General features: G+C 37.1%; 1 protein-coding gene across 3 annotated transcripts in view; it reads left to right on the forward strand.

Annotated features, from left to right (window-relative positions):
• The window catches only part of NARS2 (asparaginyl-tRNA synthetase 2, mitochondrial), a 125,235-nt gene that overhangs the window by 78,820 nt on the left and 22,015 nt on the right, over positions 1–24,400 (forward strand). For all 3 annotated transcript variants that reach the window (XM_002916276.4, XM_034666274.1, XM_034666276.1), the window contains 4 exons: positions 10,556–10,688; positions 15,022–15,120; positions 15,230–15,267; positions 23,879–23,945. In XM_002916276.4, coding sequence (XP_002916322.1) covers positions 10,556–10,688; positions 15,022–15,120; positions 15,230–15,267; positions 23,879–23,945 — 337 coding nt within the window. The remainder of the gene's footprint in view (positions 1–10,555; positions 10,689–15,021; positions 15,121–15,229; positions 15,268–23,878; positions 23,946–24,400) is intronic.

The raw sequence follows: 24,400 nt of genomic DNA on the forward strand, positions 1-24,400 counted from the left end.
TGTTCTGTATCTGCACTGTCCAGTATGGTAGCCACTAGCTGTATGTGGCTATTGAGCACTTGAAATGTGGCTAGTTTGAGGAACTGCATTTGTATTATTTTTATTTAACTTTAAATAGTGTAGGTTTAAGTAGCCGTATGTGGCTAGTAGCCACCATATTGAACAGTGCAGATTTAATTGGCCTCTGTCCAGATCGTAAAGCATTGAAGTCACCCATGTCATATGCTGTTAGGAGGTTTGTGTTGCCCTTAGCATAGTAATAATGCTGGACAAGTATAGGTACTCGGGGTGTGTTAATGTTTGTTGAGTTAAATTGAATGGATAGGGAGAGAAGGGAAAGGCGGACCAAGAAGAACTGAGTGGTGTCCTGCTAGTGTTTTGGGCTCTGATGCCAATGCCTGACATTTAGTTTTCATCTGATTTTGTCATTTTACTGTTTATTGTGTTCCATTAGCTTGTCCATCCTATGTCTTTTTTGGTGTCTAAATATCGCATAGACACAAAGTTTTAAACAGATATATAGGTAAAATATAAAGAATAATGCTACATTCACAACCCCTGTCTTCTCAAGATGTTTCATTTCTTTGGTCTCCTGTATGTACTTTCCCCTTCCCTCCCCATGAGAGCTAACCTCAATTTTGTGTTTATCACTTTTTTCTTTATAGTTTCATCACATACATTCACAAACAATTCATTTTTTAGTTTTACAAGTTTTTGAATTTTATGTAAGTCGAATCATCTGTATGTATTCTTCTATGACTTCCTTTATTCACTTAACATTATATTCGTAATAACATCCCCGTTGTTACATTATATTCATGTTGCATAGTCTATTCATTTTCACTATCAGGGGATATTCCTTTGTATGACTGTGCCATGAATCATCTTTTTTGTTACTGATGGGTATTTTTTCCTAGTGTTTAGCTCGTGCATTACCATGCAGCTGTGAAATCCCTGTGTCTATCACTTGGCACACACGTGAAAGACTTACTGCAAGGCTCAAATGGGTATTTCTCTATTCTGTGTCTTCCTCCTCTTCTTCTCCTTTCTTTTCTTCTCCTTTCCCTCCCTCCCACTTCCCTCCCCGCCCCTTCCTCCTCTTCTAGAATTCAGGGAAAACGAATGCAAAGAAATAGAGATTTTTTTTTTTTTTGCATTATTTCTGACAAACTAAGTGTTCCTTTAAAAGCATCTTGCCTCTTTCTAGTCTGCCATGGTCATTTTATGCTTTTGTGTTCATAGAGCAAGCTCGCTTTGGGAGTCAGTCAAAAATATTAGAAATGTCTTATTCATTCATAGTCTGTAGCTCTTATGCAAATGCTACCTTTTGTGAAATAACACCTTTTATATCAATTATTTGTCCCTTTTACTTTGCATTATAATTGGAAATTAGAAGGTCTAGATCAGTGGTTCTCAACTCTAGCTGTCCATTAGAATGTCTGGGGACCTTTTAAAAAATCTTGATGCATCATATTTCAGCTCAAGCCCCCAGAAAAACAGTTTTAATTGGTCTGGGGGTGGGACTGGGCCTCATGATTGTTTTTGAAGTACTGTAAGTTATTCTTTGCAGCGAAGATTGAGAACCACTCTAGATCAGTTGTCCTCAAAGTGTCCTTGGACCAGCAGCATCAGCATCATGGGAACTTCTGTAAACTCTCAGGCCTCCCCTAAAGGCCTACTGAAGCAGAAACTCTTGAGTGTGGGGTCCTACAGGCTGTATTTTGGCAAGTTCCAGGTGAGTCTAATACACACTGAAGTATGTAGAAACACTGCTGTAAGTCATTTAAGCATTAACAACAAAGCTTTCTTTTACTTCAGTCCAACTTCGTAGAATCCACAGTGTTCCACTAAAGCTCTAGACCTGCGAATAGCTAAAGGAGGTGGGGGGAGAGAAGCATGCCATGAAAGAAGTCATTTTTGGTAAATGCCTGAGCAAAAGGGTTCATAAAGAGAGCTATAAAGTATATTGGTTATCATTTTTTTTTGTAACCTAAAATGAATGAAAAGGTGTCCTGATTGACCATCAGTGCTTATAAATGAACATTCCCTTTCACTAAGAAGGGACTGTAGTTAGAGGAAAGCATAAGATAGAAAAGAGCAGCCGTAAGTGGTAGAAGGGGCAGTCTCAGAGACTGCAAGTGGATGAAACATGAGTCAGGAACAGCCACAAGAACAGAATGACAATGTTGTGTAGTGTTTTGTAGCGTAGCAAGGATAAAATAAAACATGTGAAGTGCCTCATGGACAATTTGTTCCAATAAACTTTTAAAAATTTTATTGTGATAAAATACACATAACTAGAAGTTTACTATTAGTGACATTATGCAACCAATACCACTGCCTAGTTCCAGAACATTTTTATCACCGCAAGAGGAAACCCCATACCCACAAAGCAGTCACTCTCCATTCCCCCTTCTCCCTAGCCCTTGGCATTCACTCTTCTGTTTTCTGTCTCTATATATTTGCCTGTTCTGGATATTTCATAGAAATGAAATCATTCATTATGTGGCTTTTTGTGTCTGCCTTCTTTAATTTCAGCATAATGTTTTCAAGGTTTATCCATTTGGTGGGGGTATATTAGTACTTCATTCTTCTTTCTGGCTTAATAGTATTCCATTGTATGGATAGATCTCATTTTGTTTTTCATGAGTCTGTTAACATATATTTGAGTTTTTTCCACTTTTTGGCTATTATGAATATGCTGCTATGAACATTCATGTACAAGGTTTTGCTTGAACACTATTTTCATTTCTTTGGGGTATATGCTCAGAAGTGGAATTGCTGGGTCATATGATAGTTCTATGTTTAACTTTTTGAGGGATCACCAAACCTTTCCACAGCAGCTACACAATTTTATATTCCCACTGGCAGTGTGGGAGGAGTTTCACCACATCCTCACCAGAACAACATTATTGTTCATTTAAAAATTTTAGTTATTAAGAGACTTTCTTTTTTTTTTTTTTTTTAAGATTTTATTTTTTTATTTATTTGACAGAGATAGAGACAGCCAGCGAGAGAGGGAACACAAGCAGGGGGAGTGGGAGAGGAAGAAGCAGGCTCATAGCGGAGGAGCCTGATGTGGGGCTCGATCCCATAATGCCGGGATCACGCCCTGAGCCGAAGGCAGACGCTTAACCGCTGTGCCACCCAGGCGCCCCTATTAAGAGACTTTCTATAAGGGATCTTGATTAGGGAATCTAAACATATTTTAGAGTAGTGGGTCTTAATGAGGGGTTCACATAATAATTACCTGTGGAACTTTTAAAAATACTCATGGCCGGTACCTTCCCTAGATTTTCTGAATGGAGGTGTCCAGAGGTAAAGCCCAGAATTAATACTCCCCATTAAGAACCATTGCCTGAGATAGTGGTTCTCAGAATTTGGTCTGGGGGATCCCTGAGCCCCCTGAGATCCTTTTAGAGGAGTCCTTTGAGTCTAAAACTACTTTCATAATCATACTAAGACAGTATTTGCCTTTTTCATTCTCATTCTCTCGCACACATTGAAGTTTTCCAAAGTCTTCATGACATGTGATAGCACAGCAGGTTGAATGCATAAACAGATATGAGAATCCAGCTGTCTTCTATTAAGCCAGATATGAAAGAGATTTACAAGAAAGTAAAACAGTACCACTCTTACAAATTTTTATTAAAAAATTGTTCTTTATGACTTATAATGGGTTTATCATTGTTTTTAAATCAGTTTATACATTTTTTAAAAATTTCTCAGTTTCAGTGGTACACACTGGTAGACATAACCTGCATAAGTGAAATCTCTTTGAAATCTTCAGTAAAGGAAAGTATAAAGAGGTCTTGAGACCAGCCAAATGAGAACTGTAGACCTTTGGGAAAAAAGAAAACAAAAACAGCTATTACCCATTTGTTGGATGCTTACCATTTAGTTCATATTAGGTTAAGCTTTTCACATATTTTGTGTCATTTTATCTTTACAATAACTCCATGACATAGTATATTTAACCCCATTTTCGCATAGAGAAATTTAGTCTCAAAGAAGTTAACTTGGCTAGTTCCTAAGTGGACGAGCCAAGATTTCAATTTAAGTCTTTAGAGTACATGTTCTTAATCACTACCATAACCTTAAAAAAGTAAGGGTCATCTGTACAGGAAATTGTTGATAGTTCGATGCCATAATGACTTATCTACCTCTAGCATCAGGCCTCAGAAAGATAACCTTTGAAATCTTTGTAGACTTAAATAGTATGTAAATACCATGTGTTACATGTACTAGCCTATTGTTCTCTTCAGCGGTCCTCTGTATAAGGACTGTTAAATAGGAGAAATATAAGAAGCATAATCTAGGCATAAATAGATGCAGTTGACAAAATGTTTACCTTTTTTGGAAAAGTGATTTTAGCTTATTAAAACATGAGGATAAATGTTCACTTAGAACAGTCCACAAATTGTGGCCTTTTACAAGAATCTTATTCTAAAACCTCATATCCAATCAGTCTTCTGAAGAGCCCATCATTGCAGGATTGATAAAGTATAATAATTATTTTAACTTGTTGGTATATCCTCTCTCACAACAGCCAAAAAATCAGGTGCTGCTGTGTTTACATAGAATAAGACTTAGGGTAATTTTTTCATGTGATAATACTTCAGTTTGTCAGGAAATAAAATATTTGCTAATTAGAGAGGTTCACCAGATCTAGTCCTTTTCAAAAATTTACTTGCTGCCTACAGAGTAAAAACTAATATATGGGCAGTCACTTTTCAAAAAACTGATTCTGTATCTCCTAGTGCCTTCTGTGAAAAATTATTTCAGAGAATAGCAGAATTTTTTGCTTAGTTATTTATATTCTGTTTACCATCTTCCTCTTCTTACTCCTCTATCCTCACCCCCCATTCCAGTGCTGTTTCAAAGATTCAGTTTGGGGATCAGCATATTTTATAGAAAATGAGTTATTTGCTTACTTGACAAACAGTAATTATCTGGTGTGTGTTGAGCACTGGATTAAGACCGAGGATACTATAATGAACCAAAACATATATAAGGTCATGAAATCTACAGTCTAATGAAGGAGATGGATAGTCATTAAACAAAGGATCACATCTATATCTATCTTTCTTTCTTTCTTTCTTTCTTTCATTCACTCATTTTAAAAGGTGCTGTGAGCAGTAGTACATGGTGTTATTAAAATTTTTTGAGCCTAATGGGAGGATTGACCTAAGAAGGTTAAAAGACTGAAGCCAAAGTGGGGCTAGGGAAAGTCGTGAGTTCCATTTGTGACAAGTGAAAGGATCAATCCAGTAGATAATACATGCTTCTGGAGCTTAGAGAAGAAATCTGGGCAGGAGATAGAAATGTGTGAATTGTGTGCCAATAGGTAGTTAATTGAAATTGTTGGCTGAGGTGAGATCATTTAGGGAGAACGTATACAGTGAGAAAAGAAGAGGGCCTAGGGACTAAGTTTTGAGGAATTCTAGTGTTTATTATACAGAGTAGAATATAGAAGGAGACAGAGATGGACATCAAATAAATAGGAAAACTAGGAGAATACAGTGTTAAATGTTTCAAGAGGAGAGAATCTTCCAAGGAGAATCAGATAAAATCCAGACTCTCCTTATTACCATGGCTTTCAAGGAACGCCCTACATGATCCCTCCCCACCTCTTTGACCTCTTACCATTCATATTGCTGCTGGCCTACTTTTATTCTCTAAACATGTAAGGTTCATTTCCTACCTTAGGACCTATGTGCTTAGTGTTCTCTTTTCTGGAATGTCCTTACCCCAGTTCAGATTTTATCTCTTCAGAGAACAGTAGCCAATCCTCCACTCCTTTAGCAGGATTATTGTCAGACTCTATTGATGTTTGAATCTCATTATACAGTTAAGATTATATTTTGTTTGGGCCTCACACTCAGTTCCAGATAAAATATTTAGGACATGTTAAAATTTTTCAGAAATGTTTAGCAATGATGGTAGTAGAGAATAATTTTTAGATTTTAGAGTACATCCTCCCTAAGGCATCTTGACTTGAATCGTTGAAATGGTGAGAGCTATGTCTTATCCCCTTCCGCCAAGTGTATTGCAGGATGGTTAGAGGAATAGGGGAAAACTGAAAAGGAGATGCCTGGAGTCTGCTGTGTAGAAATAATGAATGACAGATGTGTGATAGTATTGATAATCCAGTGGATTCAAAGCAATAGTAAAACATATGATTATTTTCTGAAAGATGGGAACACCATTTGACAAAGATTATTCCAAAAACTAGTTTAAAGCCGTGAGTTCACTTCAGTTCAATGAATGTTTACTGAACTGACCACAGAGAAGTGATAGGAAGTTGGGAGTGGGGACCTTAGGGAAAGTTGCTGATCGACCTGATGCTGAATAAGTTCTTCCCCAGCTGAAGAACAGTAATTCCTCTACTCTTTCAAAATATAAAGATTAGCTCTTGAATTTCAGGGCCAGAAAGAATAAATGGCCAAGCAATCAGTGACCGTTTTATAGTAATCCACTTGCCAATTTAGGGTTTCATAAAACCCTACAGAAGGAAGAAAATGACCATTGTAGAACTTTGGGGGGGGGCGGTAACCTTATTTTTTATTTTTAAAAAGCCGTTTTTGTAGTTAACTTGGTTGATGTGTATTAAATGTACTTTTGTTATCTTAAACATCTACTCCGAGCTCATGGACTTTCCTTTTATAGCTTGCCTTTCTCCGTAATCTGGCACAAGAATGCTTTTTAGTGCTGAGTGTTTTCTTTTTCTGCTGGTCGCTTCTCACAGCAGTACTGGCCTTTCACCTGGTTTTGTATCTTATTTTAGAAGTGGCCTTGTTTTCAGATCTTACTTTAAATGTTGGTTCGTCCAAGCCTTGCTGCAAATGGCTTCATGTCTGTGGAAGACAGAATAGAAGAAGTCAGCATAAATTAAAATGAGAACGATTTCACGTGGACCCAGAAACAAAATTGTTGCAAAGACAGTAGAGATTAATGCCAAGCTGCCCCCATCTCCCACTCATGTAAGAATCTGAAGGCCAGAAAGGCTAAATGACTTGCTCAAGGTTATAAAATATTGATGAAAATTTATCATTCTCATTATTTACATGAGGGCAATATACCCTAGTGAGCTGTAATTTTAATACATAAAACAAGCTATTCATAAGGAAGGCAAATTTACCAAACTGTTTACCCTAACTATCTTTGAGAAGTCTGGGGGTGCATTACAAAGTTTTCTTCCTAATTCTCCAGGTTTGTCAGTGTTCAGTTATGAACATCAGTATTTTTGTATCATGATAAAGGCTGTGTCCACTAGAGTCACATCTGGATTTGAATCTGGCCTGTACCACTTCCTGGGCTGAGACTCTGTGACTTTGGGGAAAGCTTCTCAACCTCTCTGACCTTCCATGTCTTAGCCTGAAAAATAGAAGTAACAGTACATACTTCATTGAGTTAACTATAAAGGAGTTAACTTTGAGGTTCTTACAGCTAGTGCCTGGCCCACAAGGAGCACTTCTAATGGAGCGACCATCATTGCTACTACTGATGCTGTCCCTGCTTTTATCATAGGACACTGGACTGGCATAGGATGTCTTATCAAATGATTTAAATATTCATCTGCTTAAAGACTAGTTGCTGAAATACACAGTTTTTTAACATACCTTCTGGTTCGTTTTATCTTTCTGTTAATTCAGAGAAAGCACCATGGTCATCAGTTTTTACTTACCCTATTAGAATAATACTTAACTCTTGGATACCTCAATCAGAGCCCGATCCTTATTATAATTAAAATAAAAATCTCTGACCCTCTTTATTATTTTATACTAGAAAGCTTATCCAGCATTGCTAGAGAAAATTATTAACTGCTTTAAATTAAAAATCCCTTTTGCTACTCATCTTTGAGCACCCTACATAGAATTACCATGTGAGAAGCAAATTGTGACTTGAATTTGTAATTCTTTTTGGAAACCACTGTTTTCTCTGCAATTGGTATTTTAATACAAATAATATGTCTCTTTTGAACAGCAATTTCATTGGCTTTCCTTGTATTTCAGGAAGATCACTGCCCATTTCTTGAAAGTCTTCCTCAGAGCCCCCAAAGTAAATTTTACCTATGCCCCCTAGTTTCTGGTTTTGACCAGGAAAATCTTGATAAAAATATCCTTTGTTAGTGAACATCGGTATAAACAATTTTTTTTGTGATTCAGTCCCAGAAAAAAATGTCATTTCATTTATGTAGCTATACTATTGCCAACCTACCTAGAGATTGCATAGTCCCAGATTGGAAATTCAGGGCCTTATAATTTTTTAATTTATTGTTTGGGACAGGACTACATTGTTTGACCTATTTTAGGTACTAAGTAACAGCCACAGTAAAACATCTGAGTATTTTTCTGTACATTATTTGTAATGTTACTGTTTGTGAGGATGCTGTACTTTTCCAGTTTACAACTGAGGAAGCCTGTCATCATCATTAGTACTCATTCATTCAGCATGAGCACCTGTTTTATCTTAGGCACTGGAGATGTAAGTATGAATAAAACATGATTCCTGCTCTGGAAAATTTCATAGTTTATTGGGAAAGAAAGACACAGATATATATAATTACATTTCAAAGCGATATGTTCTGTATAACGAATATATGAACAAAGTGTCATAGTCATATAAAGGAGGGAACAGTAAATTTGGGGGTGTATGGTAAGGTTACAAAGAGAAAGTGGCATTTGAGCCAAGTCTTGAAGGATAGATGGGAATTTGCCATTTAGAGAGAGAGGAGCCAGGAATGGTCATTAGAGGCAGGGAGCAGCCTACCAAAGGCCTAAAGGCTCGGCCTGGCAAGCTATGTGAAAGGAGTGTCTTCAGTGTAGCTAGAGAAAAGGCTTTGTGAAGGAAAGTGAGTCAAAGTTAGGAGCTTGAATTTTATCATTGAGCAGTAGGAAATCATGGAAGATTTTTTGAATTATGGTTGATATCATCAGGCTTGAGTTTGAAAACTCGTAACAGTTTAGGTCTGGAGAAAGAAAGACAAGTGGCAGACACCAGGTAAAAAGTGGTAGTCCTCCAAGCAAGACACAAGGGTTTACACTAAGACCATATCTGTGTAGATTAAAAAAAAAAAAAAAAGGCTAGGAGTGTGTCTCTAGATTTGAGAGAATTTTCCTAGGTGTAAACAATATGATTTTGTGATCAATATGATATGGGAACTGTGGGCAGGGGGAAATCTGGTTTGAGTGATGGAGTCGAGTAACTGAAATGAATAAAACTGGGGAAAGTGAAAAATGAAAGGAGGATTGTTCCTTGTTTTGTTTTTTGTCTGTTTTGGAAGCAGGCAAGGCTTTTCATTTTGCATAAGGTAGGGTCAGTGTTTTCAAGAACATTCTAGCAGACATGTCTGGATCTGAATCTTAGCAGAGAGGTTACCATAGTAATATTTTTGAGTTCCTACTGTTTATTTTTCCATTAAAAACTAAGGTTCTCAGAGGTTAACTGATTATGGTCTCAGGAAGGTGGCTGTAGAAGCAAAACATAAATTCCTAAGCTTCTTACCAAATAGGCCTTACCTAAAATAGCTTTTGGGGGGGGGAAATCTCTTGATTTCCACTATAATTATTTTACTGTTTCATTTCCCAGAGTGTCTTTACTTAAAAAAAACAACAAAACAAAGCCCAACTGGTATATTATCCACAGTCTATTTTCTGCACTGTTTCTGATCATAATGTTATTTGGCTGATGCCAGTCAAATGAAGAGTGCTCAGGATAATAGCTGAGGAGCCCCAAACCTCTTGTTTTAACAAAACCTTAAAATTCAAAGATTAGATGGTCCTCAGGAAATACTTATTATTTCACGTATGTTTGATCTAATCCCAGAGCCCTCATTCCAAATAAGGGAAACGAGAAGTGTTAAAGAACGAAGATGTAGTGTCCACTTTTCTGCAGGAATTGAAACATACGACTTTCCCCCACTATTTGGATTGTTGAGCTATAAGCTATTCTCTTGAACACCAGAGAATAAAGTAGACCGTTCTTCAAAATCCATCCTCACCCCCAAGTTTTAGGGGTCATTCGGTGTTCATTGAAACACTAGGGTGGTTGTGAAGGACTTGAGTAGGCTTTGAACAAGGCAAATCATCGTACACATCTGACACTCTTTTCACATATTTAAAAAAAATAATTAGCATCCTTTAGCCACGTGAAATTCTGGTTTTAACTGTTACTGTATAGATTCTCTGTGAAGCTCGTTGAGCTGTGGTATTTTTCCTTTACTTTGTTCTTGATTGCTGTGAAATGTAGTTGCCTTCTGTTTAAGGCAGCTGCAGTAGAGTGCACCCAGAAGTGGTTATAATTCTATATTTAGTAAGCCATAGGGTTTGTAAAGCATTTGCAAATTCCTTTGGGATAAAATGGCTTCTATAAATGTAACATTTTTAATGAAACTATTATTATCACCCATTAGAGAAATAAAGCAGCTAATATGTATGGATTTGTGAAGAAGACAGAGCACAAAACTTTTTTTCTTAAGAGTACACTGAGTATTTTAAATACTTAAAAGTAATCGTGTGAATCCTATTTTTGTACTTTTAATCTTGAATTGCAGAGCTTTTACTCGAGTGTTTACCTTTGGTCCAACGTTCCGAGCAGAGAATTCTCAGAGCCGGAGACACCTGGCAGAGTTTTATATGGTAGAAGCAGAAATTTCTTTTGTTGAGAGTCTTCAAGACCTCATGCAGGTAGGTATACAAGTTTTAAAACAGTTTATAATAACAACTTTCTGTGACATTAAAATGCTTCTGTATACATTTTCACCTTGGACATCTGTGCATTACAGGTGTTAATGGAGTGAAGAAGATGGGGAACTACTTAATTTGATAAACATCTACTGAATCCCTTTAAAGTACAAGAGTCAAACAGATTTAAGTTCATATCCCAGCTCTGCCATTAATTTTGTTTTGATGTTACCAAACCTTGGAGACCTTTGGTTTTGAAGTAAATGAAATAATGGATGTATAATGTAAAGTATCTAGTATTGGCCTTAGCCTATAGCAAGCTCACTAAATAATAGCTCTTGTTATTTGTTAGGCAAATAAATAAAACACCTTTATAGTTAGAGAAACATCTACATAGCTGTATTGGAAAGCATCTACAGGAACCATCAGAGCTCTGTTTCAGGGGCAAGAGTTAAGGCCAGAAGGATAGTCAAGAGTCAGATCTTGAAAGAAAGACTTTGTAAATCGCCATGTTAAGTAGATCAGAAGGTAAAAAAGAGAGTTCTCAGTTGGGAAAGGCCATGGTCAATTATAGTTTAGAAACATCAGTCTAGTAACAATATACAGAATGATTCAGAGGGGAATAAAAATGAGGGTGGGAGTCCTTTTAGGAGGCTATGACCATAATCCAGATAGAGCACATAAGCTCTGAAGTTGGATGGACCAGGAATTGATTTTTAGCTCCACACTTACTTACTATGTCCCCCTTAGACAAGTGACTTAATTTTCTGAGCCTCAGTATCCTCACCTATAAAATGAGAATAACAGTTTCCACTTTATAGGGTAGTTCAGAGGATTACACAGATTATATATATAAGGCACATAGAGTAGTTCATGGCACTTTGTGCCCAGACATTATTGACTGTTATTATGAATTCTCTATCTAGTACCATTAGTATCTTAGTTTGGATTTGTAATCACAGGATGTTAATTTTGACAATTTTTGTCACCTTTCACTTCTATTAATCTTCTATCTTCCTACTTTTAATCCAGTAAATGACCCAATTCCGCTTAAAACATAAATACCACATATATCATCAAATAGAATGGTCTTATTATTTTATTGTCCTGTCTTGGTTGGATTCCCTAGTAAACAAACTCTAAAGCAGAGGTTTGGCGGCAGGGCGGGGTGGGGGGAAGGTTATTGGAGAATGCTCTAGAGAGCAACACCTGTAAGGAAAGGAAGAAAGCAGCATTGGGCAGAGGGAAAAGTTGAACTACAATGCATGTACAGAGGCCTTAGCTAAATCTTTGAGGAACTTTGGAGCTGGAATGGTCCTTCATAGTTGTCCCATAAAAAGGCAAGGGGGTGGTGTACCTTTGTTCTTCCTCCATCAAGCAGGTACCTGACATGGACTAGCCTTGGGAAGAGGCATACTCTTGGGTAAGATAGCACTCTTGGCCTGGTCAGTTGCTGAAGAGGGACTCAGCTAGGAGCCATCAGCAATTAATATTCCCAGTGGATAAAGCTCTTGGTCCTGAAGGGGTGTTTTGACCATAAACTGTCCACACAGTATCCATTTGTTTACCACTTTAACATCTCCCACTGATTGTGGTGGATCAGTGTCCCCCAGGGGACATTTTTGGTTGGCTTGGGCAGTGGATGGAGGAGGGGAGGGTGGTTGCTACTGGCATCCAGTGGGTAAAGGCTAGGGATGCTGTTCAACATGCTAACATACCCAGGTCCCTCCCTCTCAACAAAGACTTATCTGGCCAAAAATGATAGTAGTAACACTGTCAAGTAATTCTTTTCTAAAATGTAGGGATTTAGAATCTGAGCCTCACAAGGAGTCAGTAAGATTACTTAAGCAGCTTTTGGTTCCAGCCCACCACCCAGTTCGGCATTACTCTCTCACTTAGGCAATGAGAGTATTAAAAGCCACAGAACCGACTAGGTGTTATACGCAACTAATGAATCATCGAACTTTACATCAAAAGCCAGGGATGTACTGTATGGTGACTAACATAATATAATAAAAAAGCATTAAAAAAATAATAATAAAAGCCACAGAACCACACCCTTTACCTCCCTGTTTCAGCCTTGACCCCGTCTCTCCTGTCCCCACATAAATACCAAAGTTCCAAAGACATAAATTATGTTAGAAATTATTAAACATTATAATTATATTTTTCTATACCAAATAATTCTTTAGTATTCCACTGAGTGGTACTCAGCATACACTGTTCAATGATTTTTAATTAATGGAAATACAAACTTTTTCTTAAAGACAGAAAAAAGGTATGCTCCCCCCAAAGTAATCTTCTATTTCTCTTAATTTTCTCCCTTTTATAAATTACATTCTGTGAAAAGTATTATCTTGACAAAAATACTAAGAATACTGTAACAAAGGATTTTTCCCCTCATAAGGTATAAACAAATATTACTATTTTAGTGCCATCGAGTAATATATTTTTATTTTTTTTTTTTTATTTTTTATTTTTTTTTTTTTAAAGATTTTATTTATTTATTCGACAGAGATAGAGACAGCCAGCGAGAGAGGGAACACAAGCAGGGGGAGTGGGAGAGGAAGAAGCAGGCTCATAGCAGAGGAGCCTGATGTGGGGCTCGATCCCACAACGCCGGGATCACGCCCTGAGCCGAAGGCAGATGCTTAACCGCTGTGCCACCCAGGCGCCCCAATATATTTTTAAAAACATCTGAAGGTTATGCTAACCCTTCAGTTAAGTTTCTGTTTTCTTCAAATATATTTATAGAGCATAGTCTGAAAGTCAAGGTTAGAGAAGCCAATGATTTTCTTCTTCAAGTGGAAATTTACTGCTCATATGAAAGACACCTGTTTAACATCCCCAGTGGTCAAAGTCTTCATCTTACAGATAGGTGTGTTGTGCCCCCAACAGTGCAGGCTTAGTATCCAATCTGTTTTTGTTTGCTCCCCATATGTGTCAGCTTTTTTTAGTGATTGAGGTGTGTGACCCTTCGTAAATCATTCAGTTATTTAGTGATTTCTTTATCTCACTGCTCCCAGATCAAAGGTAATACAGCCTCAAGGTAAAAAGATCTTTAGCCTCTTTTTGCTCTTCTTTCATCAAGTTATTCCTTACCCTTATACAAAATACATATGTAAATATAAAAATACAAAATATATAAAAAATAAATATATATACATATATTGTATGTACTATATATATTTACCAAGAACAACCAGATACATGTGTGTATATATGTATGTTTAGTAGATGCTTGCGCCCCGTCCTGTGTCTCCAGCCTTGATAGGGTGCAGCAGGGATGTAGGAGAAGGAGGGAAGATCCTGCCTCTGGGGCAGCCTGTACTTACCGAGTGTGTCTCTCTTTCTGAGTTCAACATTGGGAGGGCCTAATAGGATCTCATGGACTTCAAACCAAACATTTTAGTTTTGATTAGAAATATTTCCCATTCCAATCACTTTTTTCTTCTAACAAGTTTTTTCTGTGGGATGTGTGTGATTACCCCTGGTGGAATGCATTCTTACACACTGATATGTGTTGTATCATGATTTGTGTTATTTTTACTGTATGCTTTAGCAAAGCAAAAATGCCCATATCTAGATGTAGCTCTATCTCATTGCTCCTCCAATTTTATTTATTAATTTTTAAAGATTTTATTTATTTATTTGACAGAGATAGAGACAGCCAGTGAGAGAGGGAACACAAGCAGGGGGAGTGGGAGAGGAAGAAGCAGGCTCATAGCAGAGGAGCCTGATGTGGGGCTCGATCCCATAACGCTGGAATCACGCCCTGAGCCGAAGGCAGACGCTTAACCGCTGTGCCACCCAGGCGCCCCTGATCCTCCAATTTTAAAGTCAGCTTTCATTTACCAGTAACTGAATGAAGCACCTTTCAGAGTGTCTCATTCTTCACAACAAGTAATGTTTGTTGTGTCCTTCTCTAAGCCAGACGCTAAAGCTAAGTTTATACATGAATTATCTCATTTAATTATCGCAACAATCCTGGAAGCTAGGTACTGTTACTGTCCTGATTCTACAGGTGAGTATGTTACGGTTTAGAGAGGCATTAGTCAGTTTGGCTGTTTATTTCACATCCCACTTCTGGTATTGAAACTATTAACAAAAGATTCATACATTTTTCTTCCTTTTTTTATCCACTCTGGGAAGAAGTTGCACTGCCTCCCGTAACCAGTCTAGAAAACTGAACTAACTTGCTGTAGTATATTCGGGGATTAAGAGGCCTAAAGGGTTTATAGCTGCTAAAACCTGGAGAGCAGTCCTACAGGACCCTAAATAGGTTTTTCATATAAAGTAGCTTACTTGTCAGGTAATTCTCTGTCATTTCTCTTAGGTTATGGAGGGACTTTTCAAGACTGCAACAACGATAGTTCTCTCAAACTGTCCTGAAGATGTTGAACTCTGTCACAAGTTCATAGCTCCTGGCCAAAAGGTAATTAGTTTTGTGAATAAAGTCCAATACATCTACTCTTTAAATATGTTAATTACATATAATAAATATAATTACATTTAATAAATTTTTTTTCTCTTTTCTTACCAAGGACAGATTAGGACATATGCTAAAAAACAACTTTGTAATGTAAGTAGATATTATACTTTCTCTGAACTTTATTCATATTTTATCATACTATTTTTCACACTCTTAAATTTTTTTCTTTGTATATCTGTTATCACAAGGAAGACCCATGTTTTAAATATTTTTGTAGCTCTTATATCTGGTTCATAGTTGATAAATAATGTTTCATGAATAAATAAATAAATCATAGCAAGATAAATGAACACAGTAATTATTAACTGAATTAATGCAATTCAAACTAATACTAACTTTAGTAATAAAAATTTGGCTCAATTAAAAAACTTTTATTTTGGGGTGCCTGGGTGGTTCAGTTGGTTAAGTGTCTGACTGTTGGTTTCGAATCAGGTCATGATCTCAGGGTTGTGAGATCAAGCCCTGCCTTGGGCTCCAAGCTCAGTGCAGAGTCTGCTTGTCCCTCTCCTTCCCTCTCTACCCCTCCCCCACTCACACTGGCTCGAGCGCTCTTTCTCTCTCTCTAATAAATAAATAAAATCTTTTTTAAAAACTTAAGTCCAGTATAATTAACATAGGGTGTTATATTAGTTTCAGGTGTACAATGTGATTCAGCAATGCTATCTATGTTATTCAGTGCTTATCACGATAAGTGTCCTCTTAATCCCCTCCACCTATTTCACCCATTCCCCCACTCACCACCTCTCTGGTAACCATCTGTCTGTTCTCTGTAGTTAAGAGTCTGATTTTGTTTTGGTTTGTTTTGGGTTTTTTTGCTTGTCTATTTTTTTCTTTATTTTTAAAATTCTACATATAAGTGAAATTGTGGGGTATTTGTCTTTCTCTGACTGACTTGTTTCACTTAGGGTTATATTCCCTAGTGAGTATAACCCTAAGTTATACTAGATTCATCCATGTTGTTGCAAAAGGCAAGATTTCATTCTTTTTTATGGCTGAGTTATATTTCATTGTATATATGTACCACATCTTTACCCATTCATCTATCTGTGGACACTTGGACTGCTTCCATAATTTGACTATTTTAAATAATGCTGCAATAAACATGGGGGTGCATGTATTTTTTCAAATGAGTGTTTTTGTAATTTTTGGGTAAATACCCAGTAGTAGAATTACTGGATCGTATTGTAGTTCTGTTTTTAACTTTTTTGGAAACCTCCATACTGTTCTCCACATGGCTCCACCAGTTTGCATTCCCACCAATAGTACACGAGGATTCCTTTTTCTCCACATCATCACCAACACTTGTTGTTTCTTGCATTGTTGATTTAACCCATTCTGACAGGTGTGAGGTGATACCTCATTGTAGTTTTGATTTGCATTTCCCTAATTAGTGATGTTGAGCATCTTTTCATGTGTCTGTTGGACATCTGGATGTCTTCTTTGGAGAAATGTCCATTTGTGTCTTCTGCCCATTTTTAATTGGATTATTTGTTTTTTGGGCATTGAGTTGTATCAGTTCTCTAACCCTTTATTGGATATGTCATTTGCAAATATCTTCTCCCATTCAGTAGATTATCTTTTAGTTTTGTTGATTGTTTCCTTTGCTGTGCAGAAGCTTTTTATTTTGGTGTTGTCCCAATAGTTTATTTTTGGTTTTGTTTCCCTTGCCTCAGAAGACATACCAAAAAATGTGTTGCTGCGGCTGAGGTGAGAGAAATTACTGCCTATATTCTCTTCTAGGATTTTCATGGTTTTAGGTCTCATATTTAGGTTCTTAATCAGTTTTGAATTTATTTTTGTGTATGGTGTAAGAATGTGATCCAGTTTCATTCTTTTGCATGTAGCTGTCTAGTTTTCCCAACACCATTTGTTGAAGACACTGTCTTTTTCCCAGCAGATATTCTTTCCTGCTTTGTCAAAGATTAATTGACCATACTATTGTGTGTTTATTTCTGGGTTCTCTTGTTCTGTTCCATTGATCTGTGTGTCTGTTTTTATGCCAGTACTATACATTTTTATTACTACAGCTTTGTAATATGTCTTGAAATCTAGGATTGTGATACATCCAGCTTTGTTCCTCTTTTCCAATATTGCTTTGGCTCTTTGGGATCTTTTGTAGGATTGTTTGTTCTAGTTCTGTGAAAAATGCTATTGGGACTTTAATGGGGATTACGTTAAATCTGTAGATTGCTTTGGGTAGTATGGACATTTTAACAGTATTTGTTTTTCCAGTCCATGAGCATGGAATATCTTTTCATTTGTTTGTGTTATCTAAAAAACAAACTTGTAAAATACATACATGTAATGTCTTCCCATCAGTTTTTCTCTGTTTCAGTCTTCTTTTTATTCACCTTCAATTGCTCAAATCTGATAATATATTCTAAACTGGTTTTTTAGCCCCTTTTTTAAACCCAAAGATCTGTTTTAAGTGTAACACATATGTTATTCCTTCATTTCCACTACAATCCTATACCAGTAGTACTTGATATTAGACTGGTTATTTATTCCACTAAGCATACTAATCAGGCTGTTCCATTTTACAGTTTATTATAAAACAAACACATATTTGGTATGGGGTGTGGCCCCCTCGCATTATGCAGGGTAACGTGCTTTACTCAGAGTCCACTGATTTAAATGTTAATCTCATCCAGAAACACCTTCATAGAAACATCCTGAATGTTTGACCAAATATCTGGGTACCAGTCAAGTTGACACATAAAATTAACCATAATGGGCCAGGGTGGTGGTAGTAGAGGTACAGAGAAGTTGTCCTATTCTAGATATATTTTAAAAATAAAAGAAACAGGATTTGCTGAAAATGGGAAAAAGGGAGAAGTCAAGTGTGACTGAAAGTCTTTTGTCTTATAGAGCTGTAAAAATGGAGTTGCCATTAACTGAAATTGGAAAAGCCATTAGAGTAGCAAAGGGTTTTGGGGGGAAGTGGGGATGGTATCAGGATCATCATCATCATCGTCATGTATCGTGTTAAGATTGAGATGCTTTTCAGACATCCAGTTTTAGATGTTGGGTAGGCAGTTGCAGTGTACCGACCTAGAGTTTACAGGAGAGTTCTGGACATTGCATATTAATAGAAGTAGTAAGTAAGCAGGGAAGGAAAGAATTAATTTGGGCTTCCTAAGGAATCTGTGCTGGTGACAGAAAACCAGGGAGAACATCTTGGGAGAAGTTATCCACATCCTATCTAGTGAATAAGATCTAAGATGGGAAAAAAACATCCACTATTTATTGAATATTTGCTATGTGCCAGACAGTGATAAACTTTACATACATACATGTAAAAAAAAAAAGTTCATTTTATCTTCACAACTGTGAATAGTTATTACTGCTCTTCTGTGGCTGAAGAATCAACTCAAAGAGATTAAGCAAGTGAAAGATGAAATGGAAATTCAAACTCACTTATCTGATTTCAGAGCTCATGCTTTCAACCACTACGCTTCGAAAGGGCACTAGAATTAATGCTAGGGTAGTCGTAGCTCTTCACTGTCCCTATGACCCTCACATATCATTTGTGCTTTGGAGTCCAGGTCTGTAAAATACTGAGGTTGGGAAATGACCTCATGGGCTGTGCCACATCAGTCATTGCCAGCATCATCGTCCGTTCCACGGCGCAAATCATAGGTGTGGTTTAAATGTATACCTGTGTTGATTTGTTTAGTGTTTGTCACCTTCATGTGGTCAGGGACTTGTTTATTTTGTTTACTGTTACACCCACAGTGCTTAGTGCCTCTAACAGGAACTCAGTCAATATTTATTGAATAACTGAATGAATGAGTAAATGACATTTGAGTAGCCATGGGAGTGAGAGTATTCTCCTTTTGGCTAGGTCCTCTCCCTGAGGTTTCCTGTTAACTCCTATCACTGTTTACTTATCACTGGGCACTGAATGTAGTGAGGTATGACTTAGAGGACCTGGATTCTAATTCTGGCTGTACTTCTTATCAGCTGTTAATGAATGTGGTAGTACTTTTCAACAAATATTTATTGACTATTTATTATGAGTTCGGCACTGTGCTAGTCATTGATGATCCGTGATAGAGACATGGATTGGTCCTTTTACGGAATTTAAAATCTAGAGGAAAAGATGAACAGTTCACTGTTTGAATGAATGATTATTTAATTACAACTGTGAACTTGATAATAGTAAATCTTTAAACTTTCTGAACTTGAGTTTCCTCATCTATAAAGTTATAACTTGTCTGTCATATTGTTGGAACGATCAAATGGCTATACTGCTTAAGCAGTGTGTCAGACTACGTAACACTGCTGCTATAAAACATCTAAAAATGATTGTTAAAAATTATAAAAATCCTTTTAAATATATTGTTGAGTTCACTAGAAAGTAAGAGAAGTTCCAGCAGCTACAAATGAAGAGGGAACTGAGGATCAGAGGGGGATGCATAAATGGCATGGTTCCTCAAAGTGGAGGGTACGGTAGATGGCGGGGGTGGGGCAGTGGGGCTGGGGGAGTTGCCAGTCTTTGAAACCAGAGATTTTAATAGCCATAAGAGGACATAAAGTAGACCTAAGCATGACGACTTAGAATCAGGATACTCCCTGAAGTACATATATGCACACACATGCACGCACACACAGAAGATAGCATGTGACTTATATTCCTTTGCATAGATTTCATTATATTCTTGACTTAGTATGATTGTTTTATAGGAAAATAAATTATTTAAAGGACTTGTATAATAATTGAATTTAGCCTTTACCAAGCAGAAATAGAATTCAATTATTTTTATGTCTCCTTTATGGCATTAAGGTTTTTAAAATATAAGAGTACTTACCTTCTTTTGCTCTTCATTTATCTGCGAATTTGAGTCAAAGAATGCTAATAATTTTAGCTTAGCAGTTTTAACCAACAGCTTCAGAACAATTTTCTTAAACCATAAAAAATTTAAATATGAAGGTAGTTTGATCCTGCTTCATGCAGTATCACTATGTCTCTTCCTCCTTTCCTCAAAGTACTTTAGAAATAGCTCCTGGAAAGAAGAGATATTATTCTCTGCACGTATAAAAAAAAAATTAGGTTAGAGAGTTGATAAAGGCCATTAAGGATATCCAGTATCAGAACTATAATTTGAGCTGAAAAGCTCTGTCTCAATTTAAGGTGTAGGAGGAGTAGGGCAGAAAATCCAGAATAACAAGAGATACACAGAAAGTCAGTTTTTAAAATAATGTAGCAGTAGCCTATCAATGGCACAAAATCCCTGTGCTTCCCACGTTGACTGCTCTTATATTTCTCAGTATAATGAGTAGATTGTATCAAGTAATTGATGGAATAGAACAATAGAATGTCTAAGCAGAAAAGAACTTTAGACAATATAGTCTAATCTCCTTATTTTACAAATACAAATAATTTTTTGATGGTTGTATAAAACATTACAAAAATTCATAAAATGCTTTCATTAAGGTGAAGTGATTTACATAGTAGCCAGTAAGGGAGTAGAGTCAGAGGGAGAGCTCAGGGCCCATTGTCTTTGCTTTGATTGAGCATATTAAACTCCCAAGTGTGTTAGGCATTGTCTTTGTAGTCAAAAGCTTAGGCTTTGGAGTCGGCACATCAGGTTTACTACTTACTTACATGAGTGATTTGGGGCAAGTTACTGTCCCCTCTGTAAAATTTTACCGTCTGTAAAATGTGTTTAAAAATGATTACTACCAGGGGCGCCTGGGTAGCGCAGTCATTAAGCGTCTGCCTTGGTCTCAGGGCGTGATCCCAGCGTTCCGGGATCGAGTTCCACATCGGGCTCCTCCGCTGGGAGCCTGCTTCTTCCTCTCCCACTCCCCCTGCTTGTGTTCCCTCTCTCGCTGGCTGTCTCTCTGTCACATAAATAAATAAAATCTTTAAAAAAAAATGATTACTACCAACACCACTATCATTTTTGCCTTAGATATTGTTACTTAATACTAGATTTTAATTTGAATAAAATTTTCATCTTGAAAAAACATCACTCAAAACATACTTTGGAGGCTTTGTTTGTGCTATATACAGAACTCCTTCCAATTAGTTATTACAGGTATGAATTTAATTTTTTCTTCATAGAATAAGTTTGTGTTTGGTAACTTATTTTTTTACTTTAAAGTCCTTCAGAAAGTTGGTAGATTTGGGGGTTTTGTTTTGGGGCTTTGGGGGGCGAGGGGGGAGGTTTTGGGGTGTTTTATTGTAGATTTTTGTTTTTAATCATGCAAAGGACTATTGCAGTGGTGCCTGGGTGACTCAGTCGGTTAAGCATCTGCCTTCCCAGGATCCTGGGATCCAGCAAGTTGGGCTCCCTGCTCAGCAGGGAGTCTGGTTCTCCCTTTCTCTCTGCCCCTCCCCTTCCCTACTCATGCTCTCTCTTGCTCTAATAAATAAATAAAATCTTTTTAAAAAATGTTCAAAGTGCTGTTGCAAAGGGCATCAAGAAACTGACATTTTTGTATACTACCAGTGGGCATAAATCGGCATAACACTGTAAAAGGGAAGCAGTATCTTTGGCAGTATCAAAATATCTAAAAACCGTAAATGTAAATACACTGTGATCCAACAATTCTGTTTTTTCCATATGCAAAATTAATATATAAGAATTATTTGTGATAGATGTATATAGTCATGATTTATAATAGCAACAGCTAAAATATCCATCAATAAAATAGAGCTACCCTACAATCCAGCAATTGCACTACTGGGTATTTACCCCAAAGATACAAATGTAGTAATCCGAAGGGGCACCTACACCCCCAATGTTTATAGCAGCAGTGTCCACAATAGCCAAACTATGATAAAAGCCCAGATGTCCATCGACAGATGAATGGATAAAGAAGGTGTGGTGTGTGTGTGTGTGTATATATATATATATATACACACACAATGGAATATTACTCAGCCTTCAAAAAAATCTGGCCATTTGCAACAACGTGGATGGAACTAGAGGGTATTATGCTAAGTGAAATAAGTCAATCAGAGAAAGACAATTATCATATGATCTCACTGATATGTGGAATTTGAGAAACAAGACAGAGGATCATAGGGGAACAGAGGAAAAAATGAAACAGGACGAAACCAGAGAGGGAGACAAACCATAAGAGATTCTTAATCTCAGGAAACATACCGACGGTTGCTGGAGTGGAGGGGGGTGGGAGGGCTGGGGTGGCTGGGTGATAAACATTGGGGAGGGTATGTATTGTGGTGAGCACTATGTATTGTGTAAGACTGATGAATCACAGACCTGTACCCCTGAAACAAATAATACATTATATGTTAATAATAAAATTTTAAAAAAATATATCCATCAGTAGATGAGTGGGTAAACTGATTAGGATACAGCCACAAAATGGAACATTATATAATAGTTCAAAAAATGAAGCAGCTCTTTCTTTATATACTGATATGGAAAGATCTGCAAGGTGTATTATTAAGTCAAAAAATATGGAAAAGGGTGTATATAGCATGTATATGGTGGCTGCCATCTATTAAACAAAGGAGATTGTATATTAATATTTGCTTATAGGTGTAAAAAACCCTCTGGAAGGATACACAAAAATCCAATGACAATAATTGTATGTGAGGACAGGAGCTACGTGGCTATGGGACAGGGTGGAAGGGAGATGTATGCTCTTTTATACATCTTAATGTTTTTTTTTACTATGTTCATGTATTACCTATTCAGTTAAATTAAAACAAATGCTTGGTTTGGCTTGCTTTAGACATGAGAGTTTCTTACTGAGGTAGCCAGTGATATTTTTCCTGAATAGTCTTACCATGCTTAGCATATGTTACAAAGCCCTGACCATGGCCTGAAAGAATCCGTGAGATCTGACCTCTGACTATCTTTCTTACCTAATTTCCTGGCATTCTTCCTCTTGTTCAGTATGCTACAGGCACATTGACTTTCTTGTTCCTGGAATGAGCCAAACTGTTCCTTCACTTCAGGCCTCTGTACTTACTGTTCCTTTTGCCTGAAATACTTACCCTCAGATATTTATATGGTTCATTTCCTCACTTCAGATGTCCCCAACTCAGTGAGTCCTTTCTTGACCATCTTATCTAAAATATCACCCCCAAATACCCTCTGTGTTCTTACCTTGCTTTATTTTTCTTACAGCACCAGTGGTTTCCGGCATTATATTCTTTCCGTTTACTTGTCTATCTTACCCCCCCAACCCCCATCACTCACACACACAAATATCACCTCCACAAAGGCTTTGTTTTTATTTACTGTCTCTCCAGTGCCTAGAATAGTGCCTGGCACATAGTAGGTGCTCAGTAAATGTATATTGAATGAATGAATGAATGAATGAATGAATGATGACTGTATGGAAAGGCTTTTGTTCTTTCAACCTCAGTATTTCACACCTTTTATTAGGGCATTGGCATAACATGAATTCAGAGAAAATCTTTACCTGCTTAAGTGACTGGTTCTTCTGTATACACTGCAAGTAGATCAGGAATGGGATTACTGGATGGCCACTTCTCTTCATACTGATCAGACTCATACAATTAGATCAGCCTTAATTCCTGATTACTCAGTGATGATATATTTATAATCATTCCTGATTACTCAATAATCATTTAATACTCATTTGTGATCTCAGAGATTTTGTGGGAATAGACCTTTTGTAGTTTTTCAGGTGGACTAATTAGCAACATACCATTGTATTGACCTTTTTCTGCTTTTACCCTGTTTCTTCCCAGCATTTCTTATACTGAAGCAATAGAGATCTTAAAGCAGTCATCGGAGAACTTCGTCTTCACCCCAGAGGTAGTATTTATATTTATATTTATATTTATATTTATATTTATATTTATATTTTATCCACTCTTATCCTCATCACATTTCATCAAGAATCCTGGGGCACCTAGCTGGCTCATTCAGTAGACCATGCAACTCTTGATCTCAGGGTTGTGAGTTCAAACCCCAAGTTGGGCATAGAGCTTACTTTAACAAGAAAAAGAAAAAAGAAAAAGAATCCTTTCAACTAATCTTACTTCTCTGGGGCACCTGGGTGGCTCAGTCAGTTAAGCGTCTGACTCTTGTTTTGGCTCAAGCCATGATCTCAGCATCCTGAGATCGAGCCCAGCATCAGGCTCTGCGCTCAGCGTGGAGTCTGCTTATCCCTCTCTCTCTGCTCCTCCCCCACACGTGCTTTCTCTCTCTCTCTCTGGATTAAATAAATAAAATCTTTAAAAATAAATAAATAATCTTATTTCTCTTAT

This window comes from Ailuropoda melanoleuca, chromosome 8, assembly GCF_002007445.2.
Source record: "Ailuropoda melanoleuca isolate Jingjing chromosome 8, ASM200744v2, whole genome shotgun sequence".
NCBI lineage: Eukaryota > Metazoa > Chordata > Mammalia > Carnivora > Ursidae > Ailuropoda > Ailuropoda melanoleuca.